The sequence below is a fragment of the Lipophrys pholis genome (assembly GCF_963383615.2).
Source record: "Lipophrys pholis genome assembly, chromosome: 8".
Lineage (NCBI taxonomy): Eukaryota > Metazoa > Chordata > Actinopteri > Blenniiformes > Blenniidae > Lipophrys > Lipophrys pholis.
The window spans coordinates 4,162,395-4,183,448 of record NC_137630.1 but is presented as its reverse complement, the minus strand read 5'-3'; the positions used below and the strand labels follow the sequence as shown (position 1 = coordinate 4,183,448).

At 44.4% G+C, this 21,054-nt stretch overlaps 1 protein-coding gene across 1 annotated transcript in view; it reads right to left on the bottom strand.

Moving 5' to 3' along the window:
* Nucleotides 1–1,480: 1,480 nt before the first annotated feature.
* The window catches only part of adnpb (activity-dependent neuroprotector homeobox b), a 20,684-nt gene continuing 1,110 nt past the window's right edge, over nt 1,481–21,054 (bottom strand). The window contains exons 2-4 of the mRNA XM_080469536.1: nt 7,962–8,078; nt 5,629–5,721; nt 1,481–5,471 (exon numbers count right to left, since the gene is read on the bottom strand). Of these exons, the coding sequence (XP_080325662.1) occupies nt 2,496–5,471; nt 5,629–5,721; nt 7,962–8,069 (3,177 nt within the window). The 5' untranslated portion in view covers nt 8,070–8,078 and the 3' untranslated portion in view covers nt 1,481–2,495. The remainder of the gene's footprint in view (nt 5,472–5,628; nt 5,722–7,961; nt 8,079–21,054) is intronic.

Genomic DNA, 21,054 nt, shown 5'->3' with positions numbered 1-21,054 from the left:
GGTGGAAACCCGAACCATAACGGACTATACCAGTCCATTTTGTGCGGTGGAAACACGCCTTAACGGTGTCTTCAGGTAACACAAAAGAATAGGAACAAACCAACGTCATCAATAATCCTTAACAGTGCAATCAGCCCCCCCTTTATCTATCAATCAATCAATCAATGGGGGGGATTAAGAGGTCTCATCGAGCAAATAAATACATAAATAGTGCAACAACAGACTACAACTACATCTCCAGGTAAAAAGAATACCAGTAATAGTAAAAATCTGATAAGAGAAGTGTGAGTCAGAAATAAATACAACAAAGGTTAAAGATGTATCAGCAGGAGGTCAAAGGTTAAAGATGTATCAGCAGGAGGTCAAAGGTTAAAGATGTATCAGCAGGAGGTCAGGCAGTGACCAGAACTGAGTTTTTGGAAAAGAAACGGTTTTTTTCATATTGAGATCAGGGGTCCTGTTGCCACCAGCTGCTGAAAGCAACCAAAAAGTTACTTGTAATCTAATTTAGTTACTTTTAAAAAACAAGTAATCAGTAACGGTTACTTTTAAAGGAGCAACTAGTAATCTGTAGTCAGATTACTTTTCCAAGGTAACTATGGCAACACTGGTGTAGAGATGGAGAATCTTCCAGAAAGCCGGTTCGTCTACATTTGAACTCTTAACTTTCCTCTCAGAAAGTGAGACGCGAGCTTTAGCCAAACCTTCGGGCTTCTCTCAGGGCTGCCTCTGCCTGTATCCTCCTGCACAGTCCTTTTTTATGTCAGTACTTTATATATGTTTCAACTTTTTAAAAATAATCATTTACTTTGTTTAAAGGAATGGGTCATATTATGGAAACTTCACTTTGTAATGGTTTTCCAACTGTAATAATCGTCCCCATACCTGGAATGACGCCCGAAAGGTACTTAAACCTCCAGCATTAACGGGACCGATGAGACTGAGGTGAGAGGAGGGGGGCCCAAATCTAACTGAGCACAGGGCCCCTCAAGGGGCTTGTGCCAGAGTAAGACTGTAAATGGACCCCCATAGACTACAGGGTACATTTTCCACAGCGGAATGTGGATGCCCCTAATATTTGCACTGAAGTGCTAATACATTTTAACCACATAAATATGGAAATAGAAAACAAAATACCAAAGGTAGTGAATGGCAACTTTACTTTAGACAAAGTATTAAAGAGTGATAACAGGTTGAAGTGCTCGCACATGTTCAGGCATTGCCTGTTGGGGCAGATAGGACCCAAGTCCATTCTGTGCCATAGAAAATGTGCCACCTCTAAAATATACATTAAATACAAGGGGTACAGAATCCGTCATAGGAAATGAACTGAAGCAAATTTTTTTTTGTGTGTGTGGGGTTATCTATACTTGTGACTCAAGTTTTATAAGCTAAACTGTTTTGCCAACCATCAGTGTTGGTGAACAAATCCTTCTGATCGAAGCAAAAAACCAGACCTGGCCCCAGCCACAGGCTCTGTGAGAAGCACAAGTACAGCACTTTATTGTTCATAAATGCTTAAGTGAAAAATGAAAACAAATACACACGATTCAGAAAACACATATTGAACACAATTATCTTTTTAGAGAACCAAAAACAACTGGATTTCACTTTGTGAGGATGTCAGTGTGGTGGTCACTGTCCAGTCTGGAGGAGGCAAAGTAACACCAAGTTAAAAGAGGAAGCAGGAACGACACAATGGAAGCTGGAGAGCAACAAAGCTGCAAAAAAGGGGGTGAAATGCTCCTTTATACTGAACAGAAACAATAGCTGGGTGGAAAATCATTTAAAACAATGAAAGAGCAACATAAAAAAATAAAATCTAATTCAAATAAAAGCAAAGTTATTCCATTTATATATAGATTTATTATTTAGCAAGAAAAACAATTTGCTAAAATAAAAAAAGAAAAGAAACAAACATACAAGAAAATACCAGCCACCAAAGCGACACCTACTTTTAAGCATACCAATGTAGAACGTATGAGGCTACCTTACACACAGGTAATAGCAAATATTTAAGGGTACACGTACAGCAACGTCTGTCCAAACATGTCTAAAAGACTGTACAAATTTACACTACGCTTCTCAGAAGAACTACCTGAAAAATGGATTATCCAGCCAGCGTCACCTTCAAACTAAACCTTCTGAGCTTCAAAACCAGTAGCTAAATCAACGCTAGTAACCCCTCACTCTCAAGTGAATAAAGTTTACAGAAGGCAAAAAACGTGTAATTTGTTTGGTGTAACTTCACTGCACCTCGTCTCCCACGTCGGGGAGGGAAACTAACTAAACTTTACAATTTTGTTCACAAATCGTTAAATCGATCCTAGCTGCTCTGAACCTTTTGACACAGGATGGCTTGTTTTCAGTTCTCTTTGTTGCCCAGGGTACCTGGGCAACTGTCCTTCGGGTTTGGCGAGGCAGATACGTTGGGGTGAATCAAATTGAAGTGTCTTTCTGACATGTTCAGTCTGTTTTCGTTACAATTCCACCTGTCAGACCTGCTGCTTGCCCAGCTGCGCTCCATCTCTGCCGCTTCGCGCCGAGGACGGGACAAACTTGGGAATGATGATGGGTAGAGAGTCTCTCCCCTTCGGGGGGGTTCTCGCCGAACCCTCCACGAGTCCGTAGCCATTTTCTACGTGAGCACCTTCATCCTCGTCGTCGTCGTCGTCATCCTCATCATCGTCATCCTCATCCTCCTCCTCGTCGTCGTCATCATCCAACATGTCATCTAGATCAGAAACGACTTTGGCCTCAGTCCTCTGTTCCTTTGTCTCCGTAGAGGCACTAGCATGACAGTTACCATGGAGACGGACCCCTCCCTCCCGTTCTTCCTCATCGCTGTCGGAGTCGATGGCGATGGGCTCTGAAAGGTCTAGAGGCAGTTTCTGTAGTAAGGTGCTGTTGATTGTCTGGGTTTGGTCTCTGGTCGGGTTGGAGCCCGATCGGGTTGCTTTTGCATCTTCTGCATTGCGAGGTAGCTTCTTCTCTCGTCGTGGAGCCACGCCACCATGAGCAGCCACGAGCTGCCGGTGTCTCTGGAGAGCCTGCTCCGACAGCCCCATGCGCCTCCTGGACGTCCGCCTCTTGCCATGACTGGCTTCGTACGCTGCATTGGATTCGAATGGCAACTCATGACAGACACTGTTTAGCTCGTTCATGCTGAAGCCCAACAACACGCTGGCGCCTTGGGTTTCACACTCCTGTATGCATTTCCTCCTCTTGTTGACGAAGTGGCTTGAGATGTCTGACTTCCAGAGCCAGAGGCTGGCGGCGAGCTTCTCTACCTCCCGCTGTGTGGGATACGGTGCTTCATTGAAATACCGTGTAAGGAATCCCTTCCTGGATTCGTACGACTGGTTTTCATGGCCTTTGGGGTCGAGAGCCAGAACAATTGGTTCGTCAGGATTTTCTACAAAGCCGAATGGACCGTTTAGATCACGTGGGTGGGCTCTTTCCCCCGGGGGTCCATGTCTCCTTCGTTTTGGAGCACTGGTGTCTGAGCTATCAAAGCTCGGCCGTTTAAGAGTGCTGCTCTGGGCCTGGCTGACTCGAGAAGAATGGCCCGTCCGGCTGTCCTGTCCATTTTGGGACTTTCCAACACCCCGACAGTGTACTAAGTGTAGAGTGATTGTGGAGGCAGTCATGTTACTTGTATAAACCCCCAAGCAGTGAATACACTTGTAGGTAAGTTTCTTCTCTACAGGGTGAACTGTCTGAATGACCTGGTGCCGGTCTCTCAGATGGTGGGCCAATGAGTCAGAGATGGGCCCCTTCAGAATAGAGAAACAAAGAGGACACAGTGTCTTTCCCACATCCCTCTTATAAGGAACAGAAGCCTGGTGGGCACTCTTGACCAGCGTGCTGTCTGAAGCCCCTGAAGGGGGTTTGGGTGGGTGCTGAGGCATTAACCGCTTGCCTGATATGAGTGAAGCCGACAAGGCTGACGACACAGAGTTGTTTTGAGCGTGAAAAGCCACCGACTCCTCAGGAGCATCTCTCATGTTGTACGTAGTGACGATCAATTGAACATTTTTGGGATTGCCCTGCTGCAGAGTGAGATCAAAAGTCAAGGGAGAGTCTGTGCGTGGGCCGACTTTCTCGTCTGGGTGCGACAGCCGCATGTGGGCGACCATCTTTTCCACGTCGTTGAACGTCGCCCGGCAATGTGGGCAGGAGAGGCCGTGGATTAGCATGTGGTTCAACAATGTATCACTGGGGAGATAACGGTTGCAGTACAAACACTTGCTGGTGAAATTGTGGATCTTCATGATGTAATTAGCCACAGCGGGAACCTTCTCTGCTTTGTGCTCTTTCTCAAAGTGAGAACTGTACACATTCTCAGGGAACAGCTCGTTGCAGATAGTGCAGATTTTCCACTTCTGGGTGTAGGACGTGCCCAGGACCGAGGAGCCACCTTTTTTGGCTGTGACCGAGGCTACAGTTGTAGCTGCTGCCTGAACACGTGAACCCAGAGGATTGGATTTGAGTGAAGATGAGGCACCGACCATGACCGGGCCTCGCAGGCTGCCACCAGAAAGAAGCTGTTTTGCTGCATGCGACTGTTGGGGCACAGACACCTGGGCATTTCCTGGTAGGGAAACTCTCACCTGCTGGTTGCCTATAGTGAATGGTGTTGTGGTACCGACTTTTAAACCGATGGCGTCATGTTTGATCCCGGAGAGAAGACTGTGGGCATTAAAACCAACTTTTGATGCAATTCCAACTCGCCCAAGCTGCTGAGAACCAGGACCTCGGGTAGTGGCCATTACTGCACCTTTGGGCCCCATTCCAATGATCGTCTTGTCTCCCTGGTTTTTAGGAGGCATCATGACGATGGGTTTGGGACGAGGTACTACAACACTGGTGTGTCCAATCATTGCAGTGACCTGGTAGCCAATCCTCTCATGATCCTCGATGACGTGCTGAACAAGAGCCTCGTATGTCCGAGGAACAAACAGACACTTCTTGCAATGAATCTGGTTACTTGTAACACTGTTAGAGCTACCACCGTCTGTGTTTGCTCCTGTGCCACCGTTCAGAGAGTTTGCCTTTTCTCCTGGCTTCACAATGTAGGGCTGGGCCACTTGTTGAAAGTGTTCCCGGTAGATGTGCTTTCGCACCACATTGTACAGTGGGTCCCTGTAGGTGCACTTCTTGCAGTAGTACACTGCCTGTTCCACATTGTCACTGCTCCGTTTCAGCATGCCATCCTTCATCATGATCCCACCAGCTCCTGCCACCAACCCACCAGGGCCCTGCCGCATGGCATTGTTAGGCATGTGGAAGAGTTTGATGTGCGTTTCCAGAGTCTTTTTGTTGCCATTGTAAGTGCAGTAGGGGCAGTTGAGCAGAATGTTGTTCTCAAAGTTTTCGCTGTGGACATTGCGGAAGTGGCTCTTGTATGCCGAGAAGTACTTTGATGAAAAGAGGCAGCCAGAGCAGCAGAAAGGTTTTGATCTATAGTCCTGGAAACACAAAGGTTGTAAAAAGATTTGAGCTGCAGAGTTGAGAGAACAGAAACATGAAATATCTTTATACTTTTGTGATATGAACAAAACTCGTATTATATTCAAGATAAAAAATGTACGTGAACATTGATGAAAGAATAAGTGCTTCACTTGCCTGGACTTTGGTATGTGACGGTTCCCACATGCACACATCATCCCAGGTGGTGTGCTTTATATACACATCGGGAGGGATATAGTCTTTATAGTCCTACAATCAAAGAAAAGACCCCAAAACAATTTCATTAAAAAAAATTGGCAAAAAGGAAAAAAGAGTTACTCCTCCTAAAGTGATTAAAGCACAAGTGAAGGTACAGACGTTCAGTAATGATATTTATGTATATGGATAACTAAAGACATTGAAGTTAAACTTTTCTTTCTGCACGTAAATTAGAATTAGAAGATTTGAATTTAAAGACTTTACAGTGGTCAACTCAGGCTATTTCAGACAATTTCTAAAAGGTTTGAAACATTTAAAATTGGGACAGACATTTGGTCTTTGACACAATTTATGATTTTGGGGAAATTCTACAAGCACATCTCTATGTTATAGCACCTCATGACCAATAGATCAGAGAGGCTGTCACTTTACCTGCCTCAGTGTGTAAGCATGCTGCATCACCTGGTCTATGACCATGTTCACAAGCCCGATGCCACTTTCTGAGTAACTTTGATGATTTATTAATAGCAGGAAAATCACAGCAGTGACTTTTTTCCATTTAGTTACTGCCACGAGATGAGCCGCTCTAATGTGCAACATTTCTCTGATACACATCGAGTTAATAAATGAACAGTAAAAAGCACAATGACCAACTTTTATGACCCCTCTCACTACATAGTGGGCACCTTTATCATCTGAAAGGAGGAAAGACTGCATCAGCTTACACTCCGTCACCACAAGGACTCTAAAGTACCTCATAATGCTTTGATTTGATTACTTCAAATCTTTATCACTCAGTGTAACATGGAAACTGAATCTTTAACCTTGACAAGGGTGGCAAGAACTGGCACCACCTTCTGCCCTGCAGCAGTAGGACGGCGGTGAGGGATTCATCTCACTCTCACAGCAATGAAAAGACGTAAGGAATAAAAGAATTGCATTTTAAAATCCATGTAAAGTAGGGCTGCCAAACTCTCACATATCAAGTATGAAAATCTTTCTATTAACTGAAATCCCATTCTAAGGGTGCTTTCACTTCAGGTTGTCCGGGCACTCGGTTTCACTTTCACACCAAACCGCTAGCACCTTTCTCTTTCTGCTCAGGGAGCTTTCAAACCAGCACGGTTTGGTTCGGACCAGGGTTCATTTCAGGGAAAGTCTGCTTCGTTTGTGCCGGTGTGAACGCTCCACGGACTCTGCTCATGACCAAAGAAGTGAATTCTGGTCTGCCTGAAAACGTGAGTCTCAAGTGAAATGAGGTTTGGGCCGCTGACAGTGTGAACGTGTCGAGCGGGAGGACGTGACGTACAGCGCAGTGCATTCTGGGTAGTAAACAAAACTAACAGTGCAAATATGAAGAAGCAGATGCAGAAAGAAGAAATTTTGTGGGCAAACGTGGAGTAGAGAGGAAGAAGCTCATTGAGATCTGGTCTGATAATTATACATGGTGTTTGCTCGTGGTTAGCCATTAGCATCTAGCCGGCTAAACGGGCAGGATAGGTCTGGACCAATCAATGAGCTGGATTCTACTTCGTCATGCTTTATTCCCTCTCTGATCCGTGTTCGATTTGGGCGATAGCGCCCCCAAACACGCAGCTGTTGTAATTGCGTGACGTTGTCCAATGATAATTGTGAGCATTGTGATTCTGATATAATTTGGAACAAATAAATAAAAAGTTACACAAATTCTCTCCCTCCCTCTCTCTCTCTCTCTCTCTCCCTCCCCAGTTTAAACTAAATGAAGTCGCACTCATTTTCTTCATAATTTCTAGTAAAATGTTTTTTGGACTTTTTGCTTTTAGACGTGTTTCTATTATTTTGGGGCTTGTGTGTTTTGAATCTGTTGCCATGAGGTTTGACATAACTCAGTGATCATGATGTGAAATCCAATCTGTTGTCAACACAATCTAGGTTAGCAGGACAAATATGTCCGCCTGCAGAATGAGACTACGAGCTGCGTCACTGAAAGGCTCGGTTCACTCATATGTATTGATAGGTAATATCCTGCAAAGGCAGAAGTTTGGAGGGGTGCCCACTGATGTCAGAATGAGTTAATAAAGGTAACTCCTACACTCTTAACATGAATCCATTTTATATTCACATAATAGCACTGAGAACCAGTGTGGAATACTGTAAACCGGTGGTTGGGAACCCCTGCTGTGCACCATTGCTATGCACTTTCAAATCGTAAAGTATGACGCAGTCTCTAAGAGTGAAATTTGAAATGGAAAAAGAAGAGGTGGCTGTCAAGGTAAAGGTAGGTGAGGTTGTAGTTGACGCAAGACTCTCACCTCGAGGTGATCTTTGCAGAACTCCAGGCCGATGTCTCCCAGGACCCTCTTGACATTTTTCCTCGCTTTGCGCAGGCTGCCCAGGTTATTGACCGGGAGCTGGAACATTCTGCCTGCCTGGATGGAAAAATATAGCATAGGGTCGGTTCAACAGGTTGAGGCAGGTACACAGTTACTTAAAAAGGCTTTGCCTCCAACACTGTGTCAGATGTAAATAAAACCATTTGGCCTGCCCAGTCCACTTCAATAAAAACAGTGATTGCTTTCAATCAAAGGATGTTCTCATATCAGTGAGGGTGAAAAAACATGCATGCTGAAGGCTGCAGACTTTACTAGAGGACGTTTCGACAATGTTGACATAGAGAGAAGATTTCAAAACCTAAAACTTAGACAAAGTAATAGGACAAATATACTGAGGACAAGGTGTTTCAATTTCGTAAAAATATACAGAGGTTAAAGTTCAGATTATGTACGGATCATTTGAAAACTGGTTACATGAAACGATCAAATATAGAAAAACACACAGTGGATACTAAATGAAGTGAACTGGCAACAAGTCAGTAACATGACTGGCAATGAAAAGAGCCAAAACAAAATAAACAAGCAGGGGTTATGGGGTTACTCAGAGTGCTGCTTTTAATTGTCACTATGGATAAATAAAGTATCGTGAATCTAACCCATCAGTTCGCGCAAACAAGTAATGTTTTACAGGAACTTTTCAAAAACCAGGGAGCCAGACGACTTGAAAAGCACGACCACATTAAAAACGGACATGATCGTCACCGTCACTGCATCCACCAATACAGTTCACACCGAAAGTTTCTTCATCAGAAAGTTGCAGTTACTTTACCGGATAAGAAACGAGGAGCTCACATGAGCTGAGCTGTTTGTGTTCTACACATTGTCCCAAATGTTTACAGCTTTATTTGCGCTAACCTACAGTAGCATTGGGTGCTAAAGCCAGAGTGTGTTTCCACAGATAAGATTGTCCCATTTACATGTACACTGAATTAAATGACCCAATAATATCATCCCAGTTCGTCAATGAATGAATCCCACAATGCTTAGCACTGCGACCGTTTGTGAGGTGTGTATTTCTTTTCAAACACAAGAAACTTTGTGAGGGAAAACCAATTCTATATTTTAAAAGTTGTTCTTCTGAATCCACCTGCTGTCACTTTTCTCTAAACACCATGTCTCAAGTGTCAACACTACACAAAAGACTTGCTCAGACAGGATCATTTGATTCCCAAGAGAGAAACACATGATCGGAAGATGAACTCAGTATGAAAGATCAGGAAAAAAAAAACAAATCCTTGTTCAGAATAACATTTTCATCCGGTTATATGTCGATTCAGAATCTCTTGATGTTTACATGAAGCATTTTAATTTTTGATCGTCTGTACATCTGTATTACGAGTCAGCTGGGTCATACTTGTGATCCACAACAATAACCAAGACAACATGCACATTAATGTTGGGAAAGGTCACTAAAGACAAATGTTAACCATGAAATGGGCATTTCTTAACTGCAATTCGCACAAATGTTCTGATAAATATTAGCAATACCGCTCCTCTGTCAGCTGTCCCAGCACGAAATGAGAAAGGCTAAATGGCACCAAGCCATCATCAATCCTTCCACACCTGAGTTTCCCTGCAGAGACGCCTACCACAACATGATCTCGTCAAACAGGCTGAAGTGTTTTAAGCCGCGGTCCCACCGCACAGTATGTGCTGTGACGGGATGGGTTTTTGTGAGTCCCCAAAGACAAAAGTTGTGGATGGTACCAAATAACCGCAACCAACAGTTCAGATTTTTTTTGTCACCACTCCATTGAGGTACCAAAGTACAATGGAACAGGTCCCATAAGGAACAGCTCCAACGCAGCCCCCTGCTGATTGGTAGTGTCGATCGTCACTCTGGACAAGCGGCAATATTTAACTCAACGGCCCCTCCCGTTGTTTACATACACCGCTGTGCGCACACTGGTTGTTTTTTTTTTTAACTCGGTTTACTGAAACTCCGGTCTTCCGACGAGGCGCAGATGCTCCTCTCCATATTAGAAAAGGAGATTCAGCAGGAGCTGGACGCTGCAGTTCAGAATGAGAAAGTTTTCCACGCTGTGTCAGAGAATGGAGGCTCACAACTTTACTCGGATGGCCGCCTGAACTTCGCCCGCAACTTCCGCGTTGGTCCCACAACTACTGTCACATACCAGCATCGTTCCCAACCCTGCCTATATTCTAACCATACTGTCTGTGGTGGGACCGCGCAACAGGCGTTTGTCTGGGTGTGCTGTGCTTTACCGTCCCGCGCCATCATGTACTGCGCAGTGGGACGGAGGCTTTAAAGCTCCAGCAGTGTCTCAGAGTCTGTTCTGGTGGTGACGCCCGCCTACAAACATGTGCACATGTGGTCGAGTTGGACGTGTTTGGCAGGTTGTCGGACACGCCCTAAGAGGTGGAACAATGAACGGGATCATTCAATTTGATTTCATTTATATAGTACCAAATAGTGGCGTAAATCACCAGCTTCATCACGATACGACGTCGATATGTTTGGATGACGATACGATGTCACAAAGTCTGTCACGATACGATTTAGATTCGATTTGATTCACAAGCCTGCGATCGATATGATGTCATGAGCCCATCTCACACAATCATTTACATTCATATCAACTCACAAAAAAACAAGTGAAATGTGATTTGACTATTTTATTCCTCAGGTATCAGCCATTAAATAAACAGTGTAAACAGAAGGGGTGTAACAATAAAACACTGTAAGGTCTCATATCTTTACAAATGAAATATGAAATGGCTCCTGTGATCCTCATCGCTCTTTTAGAGTCGCTGTTCAGTGTTTTTGTAAAGAAACTGGTCAAAGCTGGCGGGACATCAGACACGGTTACGGCGGAGCTAGCATGCGGGTTGAGCCCGTGCTTCTTCTTTAGGTGCCCGGCCAAGTTCGTTGTGTTTCCAGAGTATTTCAACTCGAACTGAAACTGTTTGCATATGGTGTGAGTTTTGTTTGTTGAGCCGTCTTTCCGTCGGAATTCAAAATATTTCCATACCACCGATTTATTTCCAAGAGGTGAGCGTATGTCGTCCTTTTTTGGGCGGTGTGTGAGTGCGCAGGAAATGGTGAGACCGACGTACAGACGTGCTACGTGAATTTCAAAATAAAGGCGTATCTTAAGGATGACGATGTGAATCGATGTCATTGTGCATTGATGTAATTGTATGATTAATAAATGAATCGATGTATTGTTACACCCCTAGCACCAAATACAACAGTCATTTCAAGGCGTTTTTACAAAAAAACAACAATTTCACATGAGTAAACTTAAGTGACAGTGGAAAGGAAAAACTCCCCTCAGAAGAAACCTTTACAGGACCAGGCTCAGAGAGAAAAGGAGAGGACAGACAGAAGGAGACAGCGGTGTGCCGGACAGCAGAAGAGAGCCGGCAGGCTATCCAGGCTAACAGCTAACAATAGACCGACTCTTCTTCTCTGCTCCTGTCCAACGTCGCTCCCTGGACAACAAGATTGATCTGCTCAGGCTGAGACTGAACTTCCACAAAGAGGTGAAGAATTGCTGTGTTTTTCTGCTGACTGACACCTGGCTGAACCACCACATGCTGGACTCCACGCATCACCTAGATGGACTCATTTTCTTCCACACTGAGCCGAGGTTGAGACAGCAGTTTAGGTTTGTGTGCAATTATTGCTCATCAAGCATTATTTAAGCTCATCAAACGGTGTTTAACAGAAACGATTTAAATCAAATGCTATGAAATGCACAATTCACTTGTGTATTTCTTTTTTCTTTATGAAAATATGTCCTTAACTTACCTGAGTAAATAACAGCTAAACAAAAATGTTTGTTTAAAATATGAAAGTGATTGGTCGAACAATCGCAAGCATAATTGACAGATTATTCGATGGAGCAAAAATAATAATTGCAGCCCTAATTGATAAACAATATTGCATTTTCCCATATGAAATTTTAGGAAGCGAGATTATAAATATCGATACACCCGCCCAAAAAAACTGATTTTGCATGGGGGGAATATGCAGGAATCTCCGGTCTGAACAATAACTTCAGTGGATAATTTAGTGGAGAGACCTTCGTCTAAATCACTAGCCTGGAAACGTTTCGGTTTTTAACGGACTGACGTTGCTCAAAATAGTGATTTGCAAAATATTTCTGAAAACTGTCGCTGTGAAGAGCAGCTCAAAGACAAATCTGTTCCACAACCTGCGAACAAACCACAAGAAAGAGTATGAGGAATATGCGAAACTTCGTGACTCTGCATTCACAAGCACAAATACAGAAAAGCTTGAGTAAATCTGCACAACACACTCAGCCTCCCCGAGTCACTCAGGATACATCCACACAACAACAAAAAAACCGATCTTTTTTCTCCCTGGCCTTCATCCAAAAAACTTTAGTCCACACCTCACTATGAACATGGCTCAACACGAGGCTTCAGGGCATGTAGTACACACGCCAGGCCTTTAGGGGCGCTGTGACTCACCAAACAACAAAAACGCAGAAGAAGACAGACCACATAGAAATTTAGAAGTAGACTTCTGCAATAAACCACAATATAACATCTTTTTTCCACAGATGATTGTCTTTGCCGACTTTGCCGTCCACACCCCGGGGGGTTGGACAACACGAGCCGGGGTTTTAGAATTTACCCAATCTGGGACCCGTGTTAAAAAAAAACTTGTCTTCGGGCTCCTAAAACACAGCCTCATGTGGTTGATAGGCCAAAAACAGCCCGTTTAGGTTAACCGGTTTCCTGGTGTGGACAGCCCCGCAGTAGACATGAGAAATCAAATAAACGTAGACAACATATAACAAACGCCATAACCAGTTTCTTAGCCAGGTAATGATGGTGATTAAAGTGGTGGAGAGTGAAGGCTTCAGACAACTTGTCAATGGTCCTTGTTCCCAGATACAAGGTGTCAAGACAGACATATTTTGGCCAAACTGCTCCGAGTCAAATTGCAAAACACTCACGGAGAAACTGCATAATATGTGGCACTTTTCAACCACCGCTTATTGAGCAGGACCTGCGAATCCTACCTCTCCTTGATGGTGCATGACTCCTGGCTTCTAAAGAGCTACTGCTTGCAGATGTTCTACTTTTCACAGGACCACACATCATTGCCCTTGGTCTGAAAGATGCCCTCGCCGCATGGTCACTCAACAAAGAACGCATGACATGCATGACAACTGACAGCGGTGCAAACATTGCCAATGCACTCCAGATCAACAGCTGGACTGTGTTTTGGGAACCAACTTCATATTGCAATCTTTGAGTAACCCAATAGGTCCTCGGTACTCTTTCTTTAATGTACGACACTTTAACCCTCTGGTGCACAGCGGTCACTGCAGCGGACAGCTACTAAAAAGTCATTTTCTATTAAAAGCAATGGTTCCTATGGTGGAACTGTATATCAGTCTCAAGAGTGCTCGCCGTGGCCAAACTCCATTGAGGTCTATTCAGTGGTCAGTTGGTGTAACTGTATGGAAACCTCCTCTGAATTCAAGATGGCAGAGAAACAGCCACTCCTGCTGACCACTGCTGGCATTTCATGCCAATCATTAGACAGTAAAAGTAAATCAACCAACAGAGATATACAGCTTTGACATTTAACAAACTTGGCCCACACTAAATGATGCACTGCTGCAGCATAATGTTGTTACTAGTGTTATTATAACAACCAACAGTAATAATAAACACTTGTTCAATATTAAGCCTACATGCTTGAGAATGTCATGTCACAACACATTTAAGTAATTGGTGGACAAATGTTTTCCTTATTGAAATGCTTTCCAGAGAGGCGTGATTCCAGAGTGAGCTGTGCCTTTGGAGTTTGCAAGAAGGTGGGAGAGCCTTTTTCAACAGTTGGAAAACGAAGAAGCCCCGAGTGATGCTCAACAACAACTGAAGCTTCCTGACCATAAACTAATCACTGAATCAGCAAAGGTTGGGGCTCCGGACAGCGCATGATTGAGCGATTTGTTGAACAAGAGAAGGCCATCCATCATGTGCTGGGTGCAGACAGAAAGCGCCATCATCTTATCCCAACTAGCAAAATCTGGAGGCACTAGAATCAGTGAGCAAAGGCCTTTGTCCTCTGTTAGAGTTCACCAATTTGCTTTCAGGTGAGCTAGTGTCCTAACTCAAACCTGCTCCAGCATTGTTTAACACAGAAATCTTGGCAGTTCAGTCTGAGAACACAGACCAAACCAAAACAATCAAAGATACCATATTGAGCTACCTGAACAGAAAATACAAAGAAGATAACGTGGATGGTCTCTTAAGTTTGTTATCCACACTCGACCCCTGCTTTAAAAACGGCTATAATAATGATGACCAAGTTGAAGCAATTTCATCAGCAATCACCAGTGAGGCACAAGACTACGCTTCCCCAGGCCCCTCAACCTCTACTGTTCAGGGCGCCATGGCAGAAGGTGCAGAAGGGGGTGATGACACCAGGGAGCCACCCCAAAAGGTCAAAAAATATTTTGGTTGTTACTTCAAAACACAAGATACAAGAGATAGGGAGTTACTTGCTACTGCCTAGGGATAGCTACCTTTCACATTTGAACAGCTACAGTACAGACACCAGGTACCTGACAAATCAATACTGTTATCAACGATACCAATTTTCAGTACTTTTGTGTATGTTCATGTGGGAACAAATGTTATTTGTTTAAGAATAAAATCTCAATTTACCATGTTTATTTCTCAATATGTAAACTTTAACGAATATATCAAAACAACATCCAACTGTTTGTATTGCAATATCGCAGTTGTTTTAACAAATTTCTTCAACATGAAAACCCTTAACTACAACTATGCAGTTTTTTCTTAATAACGCACAAACTAAAAGCAGCTCCAGTAACTCCTACTCCTTCCCTTCCCCCTCTGGAAACATTTTGACGGTTGTCGACAATTGTGCACTCTTCAGTCTTGAGAAAAATCTTAACCCGGTGCTTCCTCAGATTAGATTTTTTTAACTGGGACCTTCTGGCTGTGAGGCGAGAGGCTGTGGAGTAATTTACATTGTGCCTACATTTGAGGACGATGCCTTCATCGCCCTCAAATTTTAACAAATTGCTGTAGGGGTCAACCCCACCACACTCCTACCTTACAGCGATACCTAGCTTTATCTGGAATAGTCAATCCTTCATAAATTTGGGAAAAATCACATGAATCTGATATTGAAGATATGTTCTTATGCAGCTGTATACATAAAGGACCCAAGCGAATCGGAGAGGATCATGGGAAATCTGACGTCAGTTGCAAACAATCCATTGACATGATTGTGACTGCCTGGTTGTTGTATAGGAGAGATTGCAGTGACAATTCGGATTGGGCCGATCCGATCCAGTATCGGTATCCGATACCAACGCAATTCACGGATTGAAAATTTCTGATTCAACCTGCGGAGATTTGAAATGACTCCAAAAGTGTTTTCCTGCTGCTGCTCTGCTCGCTGGCTGCAAACTGTGGACTGGATTTACTGAAGGGAGGTGGGTCTCAATGAGACGTGGAGTAATGAGTTAGGAAATCCATTCCACAGTTTGCAGCCAGCGAGCAGGCTAGGGAAGTAGCACTGTGGATATCCAACTTTTCATGACAACATGTTGCTGTTTGGATCTATTTTACGGTCAAAATACCACAAAGCAGCACAGCAATGTGGAGGTTTGCAAAGCCGTTGTACAGCGAGGCGGTCGCTCAGCCGCCAGATGTCACAGTTTTAAAGCGACAGCTCGCCGAGGAGAAAGGTGCTGATGAATATTAAAGTTATTCAGTTGTATTCACTATCTGGGCTTTTGTGTCAGGATGAAAAAAAGTCAGTTGAAGTTACGACTTGCTGACAGATGCAACAGACTCATAACTCACAGGTTGTTTCAGTAGGGATGCATGATATTGGATATGTGCCGATATCCGATATCGTTAGAACAATTTCATTTTCCTGCGTCCTATTCATTATCTATGTGAGACACACCACTGTGCATGCTGGGTGCGTTATGGTGCTTTGAGCCGCATTGCGGTCCGTTTGGAGTTGTGCCGTCTTGCCCTGGAGTTGCCTTCAGCTCATTTGAGTAAAGTTGAGTCCAGCCAACTTTATGCTAATATGGCGCGGGGTCTGGCGCACCGCAAAACTTTTGTAGAACGTCTAATCTAGCTGTAGTGGAACCAAAATAAGAACGGATTCAGCGACTGCACAGCATTTTTCAAGCCTCAAATGTTTTCGGAAATACCTTTCGTTAATTGTTTTCAGTAATAAAAGAGAAAGTTTGTGACTGAGCCGCCATGTCTGTTTGGTTTAAATTCAAGGAGCAGACAACCCCCGACGACGACGCATTCAGGTGCAGCATGTAACTCTGAGCCATGCTACATGCTAAAGAGTTTTGGGGCTCACATGCTGGCGATGTTACCTGCTAAACATGATTAAAGTACGACTGATATACTCATTCACAGCGAACTAGAGCCTGTGTGCATGGCACACAACAAGCTCAGACAGTGCATAGATATACACTACGCAGTGTCCTGTCCACTAAAATAGTGTTGCGGTTGAAGAAAAGCCTCTTTTCAGATGCAGTGCCCTGGTGGGCAGGTACTAGACCAGTTGGCGACATTCAACACTTAAAGAGCCATTTGGACCAGTTTCCCACTGAACAGAAAATGCTGGGAGCCGCAAAACCTTCTTGACATAAAAATGAAGATAACACTAAAGTATAACAACTTTAACCTCTACGCTACGGAAAAATACTGAGGATCGGCAGATCAAAAAACAAACAAAAAAACGCCTCTTTAAAATGAAACCTTATCCCATCTAAATAACTTAATGCACCAAAGAGGACTGAAACCCTGGTCGTCCCGCACTGCAGGTAAGAGTCATAACCACTGAACTACGTTGACTGTAGGAGCAGCAGATCCCTACAAAAGGTTTTATCACTGCGGTGCTCAGTTTAATCTTCGATAAAAGTTTTGGACCCAATTAAATTTTCTCTTTACAAAAAACACTACATAAGTGAGGAGGGGGGAGAGGCGACAACTCCTTTCCGGCCAGGAGCTTCTGACCCACCCGGAATAGACCAGCACCCTCTCTGTGTTACGGTTGGATGGGCGAGTCTCAACTATAGAACTACCACTATGGAAGATAAAACTGGAACACGGACTGGGAGTCATGCCACTCTGGAGGCCACCATGTTTGTTACTCGTGCATGAGCAGAGAAACTATTTACCACGGCGGAGGTGCGCATGCACAGTAACGGCGTTCCGTAAATCCGGCTGTCTCTGCAGGGGGGGAATCGGAGCGTCAAAGAATAGCTCCACCTCGGGAGCTGGTTTGAAAAAGTGACAGTTGTGGTTGTTCCGAGTACTATTGACATGTTAACAGAACCCCAAACACGGCAAAAGTTTTGTGATTATACTTGTCGTTGTCGTGTAAGCAAGGCATAAATGAACACAGTGAACAAACCGGTAGTTTTACTTATCGTGTGGAAATTCAATGCATCAATTTTGAATAATTAAATGTAGAAATAAAATTTGTTAAAGAAAATGTACTCATTTTATTGTACTTTACACACATGTTCAATGTGCGCCCATCTTGTTACTAGGTTAGTATTATTGAAATGTTTCCATTAGCTGTGCTAGGCACAGACAATAATTTGGTGGAGGGTCTAGATAGGGTGTGTTGGATGGAGGTGGAGTGAGGTGAGCGGGAAGTGGAGTGAGAGAGTGAGAGAGCACAGCTAAAGCTGGGAATTAGCAGGCAGGCAGCCTTGTTTTGTTTCAGTGTCGTAACCATTTATACCTTGAATGAAGTGGCAGTTTAAAGACAACCCTGACAGCATGGATGATGAGATGAAGTTAAGGTTATTCCCAGTGTTCTATTAAAATTGTTAACATCACAAGTTTTATAAACATGTACATGATTTGATTATGCAAACATATGCAAGTCTTTTTAATCATTCATCTACCAAAAATCACTTGAATTGAAAAAGGTTTTGTTTTGTATCAAGTACTGAAATGCAATTAAAGGTCTCACATTATATAGTTTTTCAACAATTTCACATACATTTTATTCAAAGTGTCTTGATGCCAAATCCTGCACTGGTCCTGAAAATCAGCCAGTCTAAGAGGCACTTCCACAATCGGATAGTCTGGGACTCGGTTCACTTGGGAGGGGGGAAGCCGAGAATTTTCACACCTTCATTTGGTTGGGGTGGCGTTCACATTGAGTTTTGAGAGTGGAACAAACCATCTGTAAAATGCAACGCAATTAGAACTGCTGCTAGTGTGGGGGCGCTGTCACCTGAAACGAAACACTGACCAGAGAAGTCGTAAAGACGAAACACAGCTCATTGATTGGTCCGGACCGAAACTGGAAGTCCTGCCGCTCAATAAGTGCCTTTTTCACTACTTCTTCCTCTTTACTTCTTCCTCACTACTCCACGTCTGCCCGCGAGATATTTTTCAACTTTTTCTTTATGCGTCTGCTTCTTCTGATTCGCGGGGTTAGCAGTTTTGTTAACTACCCAGAATGCATTGCGTACGTCACGTCCTCCCCCGTCCTCTCACCCCACCCGCTAAGAAAGATCGCTTGTACAGGAACAACTTCCTCGCTACTCCACGTCTGTGCCAAGCCACTTTCCAGGAGAAAACAATGTCACAGGACTCCCGCTTTCTTTTCCACGTCTTTTTCAGATTTGCGCACCCAAAATGCATTGCGCTCCACGTCACGTCCCCTCAACCTTCACCCTGTCCACTCGAAAGTCAGGACTGAGACCAGTGTTTTGAAAGAGACCAGATTCCACTTGAAAAATCCGGAAGAGAGTTCGGGGTGCATTCACATCTCCCTCAATGAAACAAACTTTCCCAGAAAGTCCCTAAAGAGACTCCGGTCTGCATCAAACAAAGGAATGTGAACGCACCCTAACAGTGTGAATCTGAGGAAGCAGATGCAGAAAGAAAAAGTTGGAAAATATCTTGTGGGCAGACGTGGAGTAGTGAGGAAGAAGTAATGAGGAAGGCGCTCATTGATATCTGGTGTATACACCACCGTTGCTTATGGCTACCCACTGGCTGGCTGAAGGGGCAGCATTTCCGTTTTCGTTCGGGACCATTTCAATGCGCCGTGTTTCTTCTTCATCATGCTTTTCTTCCTCTCTGGTCAGAGTTCATTTCGGGTGATAGTGCACCAAACGAGCAACTGTTGTAATCGTGACATTGCCCAGGCAGTTAGTCCGCTCTCAAACGAGCAGTGGGAAAGCAAACCTAGCCAAATGAAGATGTGAGCATTCAAAGTGGGTCTCTGGACCATCCAGATGTAAAAGCACCCTAAAAGTCCCTCTACTGAGAACAGGCTGTTTCCGTGTCTGTACCTTTAAATGCTAATGAGCCATGTCTGTTCAGGCCTACTCCACGTCTATTTCCCAGTAGCATTTGCAAAGGGGAAAACAAAAAAAAAGGTGTCCAGCTGTGGGTCGTATATTTTCCCCAGTTGACATCATGAAGGAAAAAAAAAAACACAGACACTAGAACACATTGCTTAAAAAATAAAGTGTGTATTTTGCATAATATGGGATCTTTAAAGTACATATTGTTTATGTGCATGATCAATTGGTTGCTTGGCTTGTAAATCTGTCAAACATAAGATCAGTTCAGAGATAATGTAACCATTAATATAGTTCTAAAAGTTTATTCCAGAGAAACAGTTTCATAACTCATATGTACTCGGCACCATTGTCATAACAGAGCTATGTCAGTTACAAAGAGAAAGAAACAGTAACACACACAAAAATCTGAACTCAATTTACTTGGTAGTTACTAAAGGTGTCAGTTGTTGAAAGTTTGGCTCCAACGCTGCTGGTTGTCACCATGATGACATGATGTCACCGACACAGTCACTGATTACCAGGACTGTTTGATTCCCTCCCTGATGAGTCAGGTCAATGCACCTGTCCAAATCAACGCTGCATGCACAGAGGTCAAAGGTCACTGGAGCACAACTACACAGTGGGAGCCAGATGACAACGCGCAACACGGGGCAAAAACAATCCCTGTGAACACCTCAGCTTGTTTTTCCTTCTGGAAAACAGAGTGGGACAGTGGGACAGTGGGCCATGAGGGTCCAGCTACCGCTGCAACACGTCTCTGTGGACATGGCTGCCTGTTTCATGAGGAACTGAACACGTGCTGGGAATGAGTGAAGGACACAAACACTCTCTTCCTACTTCCCATCTCTGCCTTTTTGCCCAGCTCCTTTCCATTACTAGTAGATGGCGCTAGAGAGAGCTTCTATTATGTAAGACTTCATATACCCTGCCTGCCCCGTTTTTTTTCCTCCCTGCCTCGCAATACCATCACAGAATGGCGCCTCCTATTGAGTCAGCAGCAACCTCTCCAATATGTCTGCAGTGGAAGGGAGGGAGGAAAGGGAGTCGAGGAGGGGAGGGATGTTGAAAAGGAGGAAGGGGAGGGACAGAGGGAGAGAGGCTGGGGGAGGAGGGGGAGTGCTGGAGAGGACGAGGAGGTGGTGGGTGAGGAAGCTGTGAGGGAGAGGATGGGAAGGGAGGGGGAGTGAACAGCAGAGGGTGGAAGCAGGGGAGAGACGAAGAGGGGGAAGGGGGGAGGAGAGTGAGCGACGGAAGTGGAGGGGGAAGGGGAGATGAGGGGAAGGGATGGGGAGGCACGGAGGTCGGACAGACAGGCTCAGAGGGAAGGGGAGGGTGAGAGAAGAGGAGGGCGAGGGAAGGGGAGGGCAAGGGAAGGCGGGGTAAAGATGGGGGAGAAAATGGATGAGGGTGAGAGAAAGGGGGGGCAATGGAGATGGAGGGGGAGAAAGAAAAAGGATAGAGAGAAGAAGAAAAAAACAAGGAGAAGCTGAGTGGGAGGAAAGGGAGGGAGAGGAGGAGAGGCTGCTCTGCTCAGCTGGCAGAAAACAGGTTTCCTCCTCCTACAGTGATGAGAGAGAGAGAGACAGACGGATAGAGAGACAGACAGACAGAAAGAGAGAGAGAGAGAGACAGACACCTTCAAACTCCCTCAGTCC